At 33.5% G+C, this 12,387-nt stretch overlaps 2 protein-coding genes and 1 long non-coding RNA gene across 6 annotated transcripts; 2 read left to right on the forward strand and 1 right to left on the reverse strand.

Moving 5' to 3' along the window:
• Positions 1-4,460: 4,460 nt before the first annotated feature.
• LOC120356965 lies at positions 4,461-5,820 on the forward strand. Its single transcript, XR_005574159.1, has 3 exons — positions 4,461-4,922; positions 5,534-5,658; positions 5,803-5,820. It is a non-coding gene; the product is annotated as an uncharacterized LOC120356965 (long non-coding RNA).
• Positions 5,821-5,984: 164 nt separating this feature from the next.
• LOC105200728 (DNA repair endonuclease XPF) lies at positions 5,985-9,839 on the forward strand. Of its 2 annotated transcripts, none has more exons than XR_003268207.2 (10): positions 5,985-6,126; positions 6,255-6,428; positions 6,507-6,686; positions 6,747-7,905; positions 7,991-8,302; positions 8,391-8,609; positions 8,668-8,841; positions 8,923-9,063; positions 9,128-9,342; positions 9,433-9,839. XR_003268207.2 is itself a non-coding variant. In XM_011168413.2 (10 exons), exons 2-10 carry the CDS (start codon positions 6,361-6,363, stop codon positions 9,586-9,588), a joined length of 2,610 nt encoding a protein of 869 aa, XP_011166715.1. In that variant the 5' UTR covers positions 5,985-6,126; positions 6,255-6,360; the 3' UTR covers positions 9,589-9,839. The 2 variants fall into 2 exon arrangements, 1 of the variants encoding a protein (XP_011166715.1); XM_011168413.2 differs by having other exon boundaries at positions 9,142-9,342.
• Positions 9,753-12,384, reverse strand: LOC105200729 (zinc finger protein 277). 3 transcript variants are annotated; one of them, XM_011168415.3, is made up of 8 exons: positions 11,934-12,384; positions 11,245-11,422; positions 10,960-11,162; positions 10,665-10,827; positions 10,379-10,594; positions 10,160-10,302; positions 9,983-10,084; positions 9,753-9,921 (listed from the first exon to the last, which is right to left on the reverse strand). In XM_011168415.3, exons 1-8 carry the CDS (start codon positions 12,101-12,103, stop codon positions 9,909-9,911), a joined length of 1,188 nt encoding a protein of 395 aa, XP_011166717.1. In that variant the 5' UTR covers positions 12,104-12,384; the 3' UTR covers positions 9,753-9,908. The 3 variants fall into 3 exon arrangements, with proteins under 3 accessions (XP_011166717.1, XP_011166718.1, XP_025986021.1); XM_011168416.3 differs by having other exon boundaries at positions 11,245-11,451; positions 11,934-12,376; XM_026130236.2 differs by having other exon boundaries at positions 12,196-12,375.
• Between the last annotated feature and the right edge of the window lie 3 nt (positions 12,385-12,387).

Consider the following 12,387-nt stretch of genomic DNA (forward strand, 5'->3'; position numbering starts at 1 on the left):
TTTATAGGAAAAAGAAATAAACTTAAAAAATATGTAGTATATTTACATTTTGATAACTTTTAGCTGATATTGTTAGAGCGCCAAAATATCCTTAAGATAAATCTACAACGGTTCTCGAATCTCTGAGACACGTATCGGTGATTCGCAATAAGACGTACCTTTATTTGTTCCTCTCATTTCCAAACTTCCTTTCATTCATGCCCAATAGCAGTGAGGAAAGATTCTCGGGCTTTCGCGATCTTCGAAACGCTCTATCTATTCGCCACACATCTGTCTATTAGCTGGAGAAAGTTTCTTAAATAAAGAAGCGAAATGACGTTTTGTTCATGCGATACACTGAGAAAAAAATTTTTTTTAAATAAGAAAAAAAATACATTTTTCTAGAACCATATATTTTGATGCAACCATTTGTTCCGTTTAACAAGTGACAATATTTCTAAGTAAATGTACACATTATAGGGCTGAACAAAAAATATTTCTAATACAAAATACTGGCAATTTCGATTTGAAATATAAAATATAAATTGTATTTTGTATTTCAAGTCAAAAGATTGTCAGTATTTTTTGTATTTTATAATTCAAATAGTAAAATTGCCACTATTATGTATTTTAAATATTTTTTGTCGAACTCTGTATACGTACCTTAAGTGTGTAATTTTGTATTTTTACATTTTTTATACTTAAATAATGATTTTACAAATAAGCTAATATTATTAAACTAAATTAAATTCTTAGATTAACAAATCTAATTAAATATAAAAATAATCCATAAAAATAATCTAATAATATGTAAATATTTTTTAGAATTGAAAGAAAAATATATTTGAATACAAAAAGCTCGCCTTGCCTTATTTGATTTGAATAAAAATCATTTCTTCATTCATTTATATAAATGTTTCAATTGAAAAATTTTTTAATTTGACTGCAAATAAGCTGTTAGGACTTGAGTAAATAAATTAAAATTAAAATTAAATTAATAAATTATAATTATAAATAAAATAAAATTATAAATAAAAGTTATAAAATTTTGTTTATTAGTAAAAAAAATAAAATAAATTTTTTGTGTTAAATAAAATTGTTTTGTTCTATTTTCCTCTCAGTGTATTATACCGTCATGTTGCGAAACACCATGCTTTACTCCTAAACAGCCGTCAATCAGAACTATAACGGGCGGGGAAAGGGGTGCAAAGTCCTGTCGAAGAGAATAAGAGCGATCTTGACGTTCCTCGCACGTAATCGTACGAGCCGCCCTCGCGAAGTGCGATCGATACGAGAGCGCGTTTTCGGGAAGAGAAAATCCCGCGGGGCGCGACACACCGACGCCTTCTTCCTCCCCCTCGTCTCTACAAATTAGCAATGCTGGTCACGCCTGCGGATCGCAGGTAGTTTTTACATGTATTTGCCGGAGGAAAGAAGAACGGAGAAAAATAAAATATCTTTTCCGCGTAGCTCCGCGCTTTAATTGCTCATTATTAAGTCTCCCTCGGCTGTCTCTCGCTTTCTCGCTCCCTCCCTCCTTCGTGGTGTAATTACTACACCTTATTTACTAATGGCGCTGCGCCGCCGGATATCATAGTTGATCGTTGATCGCGGTTACGCGTTAGGGGCGTCGTAGGGCCCGTAAACGGGAACGGCGAACGGCTCGATGCGCGGCTCGCACATTGTCGTAGGCCATGCGCGAAGCACGCGTAAATTTGCATAAATATAAGGAACTCGTTTAATGGGATGTCCAACACGGGGTGGCTTGGCGATCAGAGCGCGTCTCTCTCTTTCTTTCTTTATCTTTCTTTCTCTCTCGACATCCGCTTCTGCGCCGCGCTTTATCGCGCGAGCTACGCCCTTATTCGAATGCCTTTATATTCAATGCGACCCTCTAGTAATTTCATCCTCGTTAGTAATAATTAGTTGCCGGCCGGCATCTCGTCCTGATTGTTGCGCGATCATCGAGAATTGCGCAGAATCATTTGTTTCGCGAACGTTACGCCCTTGCCACGGCTATGAATCTAACGAGGATCATAGACCCCAAGTGGGTCTTGTTAACCTCGTTCTAAGTGATAAAAGCCAGGATGAACATTTTTCCTTCCCGATAAAATATTCCAATATATCTACAAAAAGTATCTGTAGCCTATAGTCATTTGATGACATTATTTTAGTGAGCAGTTTGCGAGCAAGTTTGCGCAGAATGTCGCAATTGGTTAAGAACGTATGTGTCGTATCTCAAAGTATTATCAAAAATATCAAGAAAATGTCACAATAACATTTGCCTCTAAATATTTCGACTTTTTTTTCAGTGTGTGTAAAATCACATTTTGTAGTACTTATTACACTGAAAAAATGTTTGTTGTACAACTGAAATATTTAATGTAGTACAATCAACTAAACATTGAGTTAATTCAACAATTATTTAGTTGCATATAAAAAGATATAGTTCAAATTTTTTAATTGAAAGAGTTTTATCTAAATCGACTCAATATTTAGTTGAATGTATCGAACTAAACATTTTAGTTTCTCGACTTTCTTTTTTTTAGGATACAAATTTGTTGAAGAAGTAGTATTAAATTAAGTAAAATTAAATTAATTTTTTTTAATATTTAGATTTTAGAAATAGTAAAAATTATGTTCTATATTTTATTTTTAATATCACAGATTTTTATTTTATCAGTATCTACTAAAGTCAGATACACATATACCACCAATTTTATAACTTAACTATTTTCCATGTTAAGTTATCTAATGTTATCTAACTTATAACAATTCACATTGCTTGTATTGCTTGTACATAAAAAAGATTTATATAAATATAATGCAGGGTTGAGTAAGTTAATATATTTTTTAAATTAAATTAAGCTAAAATTAATGACTTATAAAATTAATTTAGCTACGTTAAATAAGAAAGAAACAAACATTAAAATTAAATCAACTAAATTAAATTAAAAGTTAATTTTGAAAAGCATTATTTACATTCAATTAGAAAATCGCAAGTTTTTAAAGTTAAATTACTCAAAATATATGGATCATCAAACAAATTTAATATTTAATTTGTAAATTAAGTTTACATGAAATAATAAAGAAATATTGTTTTTTGATGTGAAAATGCATTTTTTCTTATACATATATAAATTTGTAATAAAAAAGTTAGCAAATTAAAGTTTGTGTGTTTAAAAAATAGTTGAAAGTTATTAGCATTTATAACTTCATTATTTATTTAACTTTTAATTTTTTAACTAATTATTACCTAATTCTGATATAATCTAGAAAGTTATGGTACAATCCTTGTGATTTAAACAGGGAAGCGACATCTGTTATTCGCAATATGTAATTTTTGAAAAAAATTTATTTAAATTCTGTCAATAAGTCCGGTATCTTTTTCTTACAAATTATATTCGACTACGTCATTATTATTATTATATTGACAAAATTTAAGAAACTAAATTCAAGAAGATGAACAAGATTCAATATTATTTATTCGAATCCAGACGATTGCAAACACAAAGATAATCACGAGATCCACGAGCGATAGCGCTATGTTTAGAGTCAGCTGGTTGAGATCGTAACAGAGAGAAACCTGAGAGTAGGCCATGTCCACGCCATCTCTACAACGTGGACATACACTACGATGCCACAAGTTCAATCTACGAAAGCACGTCGCCCGCGACTGTTGGCACACCTGGCGAAAGGAGCGCCGAGCGCGCAATTTCGCGTAAATGAACTTTAAATCATTTCTATTCTAACGGTTTTCGTGCAATTCATTAATTCGTCTTGTTGCAATTTACGCGAGCGCAATCGAGACGAGGCACGAATACTGAAACATAGGGGGCGAATAGATACAAACGAATTGACTCACCGTTCGCCGCTGGTCGCTCCGTCCAGCTTCGTCTCAGCCACAGCTCTCAACCATTTGAGATCCTTCTCATGACGATTCATCTTCATTCACATTCGACACGAACGCGCGACACTTTGCTTTCGACACTCCCGGTATTCACGCGCGTCGAAAACTCGAGATACGGGATACGGGACAACGGAGAAGACGCAAATTGAACATACGACGCGACCTTGCGCCGTTCCGACCGACGACCGTTGCCGTCTGAACAACACAGAGGATCCATCTCCTCACGACGATTCATCTTGATTCATACTTGGCACGAACGCGCAACATTTCGGAAGATGAGAAACACATTAAATGCGACACGGCTTCGTATCCGACACGACGACGATCGACGGATGTTGGCACGAACGCCAGACATTTCACTTCACTTTCGACACTCCACGGTTGACTCGAAACACTCGGTCGCATCAAACACACGTATGGGGGACGACGAGGATGCGAGTTGAAATGCGCTGCGACGCTCCGCGACCTTCCGCCATGCTCCCTAACCGACCGACTGCTGCTACTGCGTAGCGGCGGCGGTAGTGGCGCAGCGGCGCGCAGGCGCGGCCACGCGCCAGTCACGCCGCTACGCAGTGACGGCAGTGAAGCAGTCGGATCGGTTAGGCGGGACGGCGGGCGGAAGGTCGTGGCGCATTTCAACTCTCATCCTCGTCGTCCCGTACGAGTTTTTCACGCGAGTGAGTGTTTCACGAGAGCCGTGGAGTGTCGAAAATGAAGTGAAATGTCGGACGTTCGTGCCAAAACGTCCGTCGTCGTCGCGTCGAATACGATGCATAGTGCTAAGTCGTCTCTCGTTCAATCGTATTTTGCATCTTCTCCGTTGTCTCCGTTGTTTGCGTCTTCTCGGAATACTGGAGTCAACCCTCGTATTTCGAGTTTTCGATGCGTGTAAGTACCAGGAATACAACGAAGTACCGAAAACCAAAGGTCGTGACAAATGTGAATCAAGACAAATCGTCGCGAGGATCTTGAATCTCGAATGTTCGAAAACTGCGGCCGAGACGGAGTTAGACGAAGCGACTAGCGACGAGCGGTGAGTCAATTTGCACTCGTATTTACTGTTCATTGTTTCTACAATTCGGTATTCATGCCTCATTGCGTTCGCGTAATTATCGGTGGTATAGTACGACGAACCAGTCTTGCGAAAGAGGTTAGAACAGGAACGATTTAAAGTTCGTGTACACGCACTACGCGCTTCCTTCGCCAGGTGTGCCAACAGTCGGAGGTGACGCACTTTCCAAGGTCTAACCTGTATGTACATATGTACATTGGCATCGTAGTGTATGTCCATGTTGCAGAGATGGCGTATTAGTTATAAATCTGCTTTGGTAAACGTTGCCGGAATTATCTGAATACAAAATATATGTAATTTCACGCACTTTACGTAATTCGGCCAATTCGGGTCGTCAATAGCTCAATTTTGATATAGCGTATTTAGTCACTCGATATTTTGCTTCGTTATCTATGACATGTCACAAGAACATTGACACTCGTCAACATCGTTTTTCCATAACATTGGGTTATGCACCGTACTATGAAGACAATATTTCTTATTGCAGCATTGGTACGATCAGAATTATATGCGTTGAAATTCTTTCATGAAAGATTTCACGCACATAATAAATTATTTTGTTAAATTTCTAGATAACCTATGTACTTGCATTGAATGAGCAATTATTGCATTACGTTAGTGACGATGTACCCGGTGGCTCCTATAAGTATTACAGCCTGACGTATGACGGCAACATTAAGATACGGTTGACATCCATGTGAGTGGGCATTGAAGCATACTGTGATCATTAATGTCTCTTATCGTCTGACAATCTTGTTCTGTATTCATTAAAATAAAATCTCTTTTCTTGTCAAGCATCGCAACACATGATATATTTTGTTACACTTTATATCTCTTTTAGAACAGGGGATGCAGATTTGTACGCATCACAGATCACAAGTAAGCCGACGTACGAGCCAGACCACTATTGCTTGCAGTCTGCAACTTGTGGAGAAGATATTATTTTTATACCTAAGAGGTACTACTCAAATCTTTTGAATTTGTTTTATTACTCTCTAACATGTTATATTCCCTTAGTTTCAAACGGCCTGTAAGTATTGGGGTTTATGGTCATCCATCACATGAAATCAGTAAATATACTTTATTAGTATCTGAGGTAATGATTGAAGACGATATCTCATCTTACAACGAGTCATCGGGCACCAGTTACAAAACTCGTGATAGAGTAAGCCATGTATCAATTATTATGTAATTCTATTTTTCTTATCTTGCATGTATACTTATTTCATTTTACAAGCATCTTACTCCCTATTTATTTATTATAGTTATCTATTATGGATTATCTATTTTTAGATTAGAGATATTTTGCTTTTTGCCAACTTGGATCTATTGTTTGAATTGTTGTTTTGAATATTGGAGCAATTAGATTTAGAAATTGAATGGAAAATTATCGATAAACATGTTGGAATATGAAAATCAAATCTTCCTTGAAATCCTTCAGGAGGATGGGTTAGTTATTACAGCTAAGTAAGTATATTTTGTATTTTTGCTATTGTATTTTATACATGAATGTATAATCTTATTATTTATTGGGAAATGTTATAGAGGTCTTGGTTTAGAAACCGTTTTCGCAAATGTGATAAAAGCGTACTCAGATCCAGGTAATTTAGTTATAGTCCTAGGAACCACTGAGCACGATGAGCGTTACATTATTGGTCTGCTTACAAGTTATGGAACGAGTAAATTACCGCGTGTAATCAATGCCGAATGTTCTTCTAATGAAAGGTATTTATTTTAAAAAATTATTTTTATTTTACATTTAATAAAATTAATTATCAAATACAGGGAAACAATATATTTGGAGGGTGGAGTACTGTTTATATCGGGTCGTATCTTGGTGGTAGATTTGTTAAAAAATAGAGTTCCGCTACATCTGGTCACCGGTATTCTTGTCTATAGAGCACACAACATTCAAAATGCTTATCAAGAGGCATTTGCATTGCGTTTATATAGACAAAATAATAAGACTGGTTTTATCAAAGCGTTCACAAATTCGTCGCTGGCTTTTACAGTTGGATATATGAAAGTGGAACGAGTTATGAAAACTCTATTTGTGAAGAAATTATATTTATGGCCGCGTTTCCACACAACTGTTAATAATTGCTTGTCCAAGCACGAGCCCGATGTTATAGAACTTCATGTACAAATCACGCCAAAGATGCAGAACATTCAAACCACTTTGCTCGATGTTATGAATTATATTGTAAAAGAATTGAAGAGGCTAAATAAATATTTAGACTTGGAGGAATTAACTGTAGAGAATGCAATAGCAAAAAAGTTCCACAAACAATTACATTTGCAAGTAGATCCAATTTGGCATCAACTCAGTACAACGACCAAACAATTGTTTTCCGATTTAAAAACATTACGTTCTCTCATTATATCTTTGACGTACGAAGATTCCGTTTCATTTTACGTTATGCTAAATCGTTTACGAACTATGGAATATGCCATGAAATCCGGTGGTTGGATAATGATGGATGAATTTGAGAACCTGGTTAAATATGCTAAAAGTAGAGTTTATACGGATAAAAATGAACTGAAACCAGAACCGAATCCAAAGTGGCAAGCTTTATCAGAAGTCCTGTTTGAGATTCAGGAACAAAAATATAAGAAAAAGGACTACGAAAATATTGATAAAGTTCTCATCTTGGTACACGATAACAATATATGTCGCCAATTAAAAAATTATTTAACTATGGGTGCAAATGAATACTTACTTTATGAGGCTCTCAAAAAATTATCGCATAGTAAAGAACAAAAGACAAGTGGAAAGAGTACAAAAGATCAACCATCGACTTCTGAAAGTAATACAGATGAAGAATTGCAAGAAGTTCAAGATACCTATGTGCTTACCTTATCGCAAAAATGCGCAGAAGGTACTCAACCAAGTACCTCTACTGAAGATATAAAACATCAGACATTGTTTGAAGAATGTTCGCAAGTAAATTACATATAATATTTACGAAATATTCATGTAACTTATTAGAAAAAATATTTTTTATTAATTTTATTTTCTGATTTTAAAGATTGCAGATTTGGATTTAACTAGAGAGACTTATGCGGCGTCCGCACCTATCGTTTTCATACAAGCTATAAAGAAAGGAGGAGATCCAATGGCTTTACAACGAATGTTAACTGAGCATATACCGAATAATATTATTTTGTATGCAACTGATATTGGTGTCGTGAGACAATTAGAGGTATATCAGAATAATAATCCATCATTAAATTTGAAGATATATTTCTTAATTTATGGCGGGTCAGTTGAAGAACAAGAATATCTCACTTCCTTACGACGGGAAAAAGAAGCATTTCATTCTTTAATCAATACAAAAACTGTGAGTATTCATAATCTCCTACACAATCTCAGAACAAAGATAATATATTATTAAATAATCATATTACAATATTTTTTTTACTTTTTAGACCATGGTTGTACCAGAAGAGCAAGATGGAAAATCAGATGACTGCTTAGCTCTTACAATTCAATCAGATGACACGAATCAGGACAACACACGTAAGGGAGGGATGCAATCTGAAGCCAACATAATTCCAAAAGTTATTGTTGATATGAGAGAATTTAGAAGTGAGTTACCAGCCATGTTGTACACACGTGGTATGAAAATCGAGCCAGTAACATTAGTGGTAAGTAAATATAAATTTTATTAATAGTTATATTTCTACATGATTTATAATATTATAGGTAGGTGATTATATTCTAACACCGGAAATATGTGTTGAGAGGAAAAGTGTATCTGATTTGATAGGTTCTTTACTTTCTGGGAGATTGTATAATCAAACAGTTTCTATGACAAGACATTACGCTAAGCCTATGCTTCTCATAGAATTTGATCAGAATAAGCCATTCAGTTTTCAGGTATTTTATAAAATTTTATAAAAACGACATAAAATCATGATTCTCTTTATGTAATACACACAATGATATCTATTATTTTAGGGAAATTATTATGTTAGTAGAGATCTTAAAAATACTGAGATAACAGCCAAATTACAATTATTAACCCTTCATTTCCCTAAACTAAAAATTGTGTGGTCTCCTAGTCCCCAAGCTACAGCACAATTGTTTGAAGAATTAAAGGTAATACAAATGTATATACATAAGAAAGAATTAATGTACAGTTTAAATATATTGAATACTCAAGTTGTATGTTTTTAGCAAGGACGAGAGCAGCCTGATCCAAATGTAGCTGCTAAAATTGGAGCAGACGAAGATACAGAAAACAAGCAAATAATGTTAGAAAAATATAACACTCACATCCAAGATTTTATAGCTAAATTACCAGGTGTGCATTCAAAAAATTTGCGCACGCTATTGAATAAAGGAGAATCGTTAGATCATCTTATCAAATTGTCACAAGTAAGTGAATAACGATTAAAAGGTTTAAACTGTAATAAAATTGACTTATAATTTGTAAATAAAAATATTAAAAATGAATAATCCTTATAGGAAGAGCTAAAAGAAATTCTTGGAAATAAAAATGATGCTGAATCATTATATAAAGCTCTACATGAAAAATGTTTACCAACGGGTGAAAGTTCAGGAATTAGCAAAGGTGTTTCTAAAGTACGAGGTAAAAGACTTTTCTCCAGAATAAAAAAATAATGTAAATGATATATCCTAATAAATATTTAGTACAACATTTCAAGGTTTAGTAACTGAATATTATTACAATTCAACAAATGTATTTTGTGAACTATATTAGAAAATACTTATGTTATTATGTTATTTTGGATACAATTAGGAAAATGTAACCTATTAAGAAAAAGTATTATAGATAAATTTATTATATTGTAACAACACAAATATGTAAGATTTTAATACATAAAGATGTAATATAGTATTTTACAAGATAATATAAGTCAACAAAATTATTCGTTAGTAGAATATCTGATGAAATTCAGCTTCTATTCACGGAAAATTATTTATAAATTACACCTGAAATTTTTTAAATTATTTCAATTTATAATTAATATATCTTTTTTTTACTGTTACTTACATTGCTTCAGTAAGATTCTCAACGTCACTTTCTTCATCACTGTTACTAGTTGCATCGAGATTATATAAAAATGAGTCATTTTCGGACATGGGAAAATAATATCTAAAAGAAACAGCAAAAAATATTTAATATAATTTTCTATGTAGATAAATTTCATGTAATTCTAATCATATTTACTCTGGTTGATCCCAAACTTTTTGTGCAGCAATTTTACAATGCTGTTGATCTTTCATATGCTCCAAAATATTGTCCGATTCTGTTTCACAGAAAATACATCGTTGTAATTGAATTTGTCTTTTTATGTAATTGACTACTTTCACCTATAATTTAATCATATATATTAGAAAGGTCAATCATTAAAGATATAAAAGTAATAATTACATGATAATTTCTTACTTTCTGATAAAAGGTTAAGTCTTTAACAGTTTCTTCAAAATCAAAACTATGTGCCTCTTTCATGTGCTTCAAGATACAAGTAAATTCATTGTTGTTATAATTACAAAATAGACATATTATTCCGATAGAGTCATCATTCCAATCGGACCATGAATTTTCCTCATCCTCATTTTCGCTACTGCCACCTCCTACGTCGGAATTTGTTTTAGAATTAGCCTGTAAGAATCCAAGAAAAATCATATTTTTTTTTAAGTATTAACATTTTTTACCTCAACTCGCATATTACCTGTTTTTGCTTCCAAGTCCTTTCTGGCTCTAGATAATTGTTTATGTAAAATTTATCATATGCTTTATTATGAGGATTTATGCACTTATGAAATTTTTTTCTCATATGCTCCTTTAATACTGTACGATCTTTAAATGTTCCTTCACAATAAATGCATATTAAACTGAAAGGATTGACATAGATAATTGTATATAATTGTGTGTGTGTTGTATATATATTGTATTATGTCATTGGAGTATGTATGTACACGTAGATTCAGTTGTAACATACATATATCAGTTTTGGAATGCGATACCTTTCTATATTGTTTTGGATTTTGTCCAGAAGCTCATCGACAAACACCAAGTTTTCTGGCTTGCCAAGATGAAGATTGTGCTTTTGATACAAATGTTTTATATATGCTGCACGTGATCCACAGATTTCAGTACGACAGAATATACAGCCACGCTTAAAACTAGTATCTGCACGTTCAGCAGCTTGTTGCGCCAATGTCCATTCCTTAAAATAATTACGAGATTGCATTACAAAAAGTTGTTATAAATTACATATCAATTTATTGATTTTTCATCAATACACCTACCAGTTTAGCTTGGTGTATCTCGTTTCTCAAAGTCTTGTCCTCCGACAAACAGTCAGAGAGCAGAAAATAATGTTCATTTTTACTTGGTTTTCCATCTGGTGTACAATCCATTAGCAATGTGCTACAATAAGTTGTCAATGGTGTTTCTTTAAATTTTACACTCCAGTAATGTACATAACTGAAATTATCAAGGATTACCATATCTGACTGTGAAAAATATGAACATGATGGATGACCGCATTCACATATACATTTGGAAAATTGTATTAACCTATCGCCAAACAGTTTATTCAAATTTTTGTGTTAATACAAGATGAATATATTAGAAAGCAACATAAATATTATGTAAAAAATCACAAATATAATAAACACAATTTAGAAGTGTGGAAACATTTCTCAATAAAATTAACATTTATTATATGTTGACACGTACATTTTATTCATTATCTTGAAATTTATGTATTAAAAGTATATTATTTTTACTTTGATTGTTTATTTACCCATAAATTGTTATTTTAACACTGAGAAAAATTTAATATCAATTTAATACAAAATATTCAAATAACAATCACATTTATATTAAATTAACACTTAGATACGTTAAAAATTCAACACAAAAATTTCAACAAAGATTGGTATTAATATAAATAAAAAAATGTTTTCCACTGTGCAAAAATTGATGATTGTACCTCCTCAAACTAGCTATTTTCCAAACGTCAGCTATGACAAGGCGATGCTCTTTAAACAAATGCGTGAGAAAATCCGTCTCGTCTGTCGGAAGGACAAACACATGATCGCACAACAAGCATTTCGTATCACATGGCTTGTCGTCCAAACCGACGAACTGCGACTTGTACATCTTACAAATCTAAACTTTAAATTCGATGCAAAAAAAAAATGCTCCTGACGTTATAACCAATTTATTCATTAGCTAACAGAACACATGTTTACTTTTTGCCAAGTGCAGTTTGTCGTGTCACAAGAAATCTTGCGGAAACGCACTCCAAGTGCTTTATATTCAACACTGGGAAAAATTAGTGAGAAATATCTGCATTTTATAATTTTGTGGCAAGGAAGTTTCTCGACAAATTGCTGATCGTGAATCGTAACGCAACTATTGTGCACAGCAACAAGGCTCGAGGC

The sequence above is a fragment of the Solenopsis invicta genome, chromosome 2 (genome assembly GCF_016802725.1).
Source record: "Solenopsis invicta isolate M01_SB chromosome 2, UNIL_Sinv_3.0, whole genome shotgun sequence".
Taxonomy (NCBI): domain Eukaryota; kingdom Metazoa; phylum Arthropoda; class Insecta; order Hymenoptera; family Formicidae; genus Solenopsis; species Solenopsis invicta.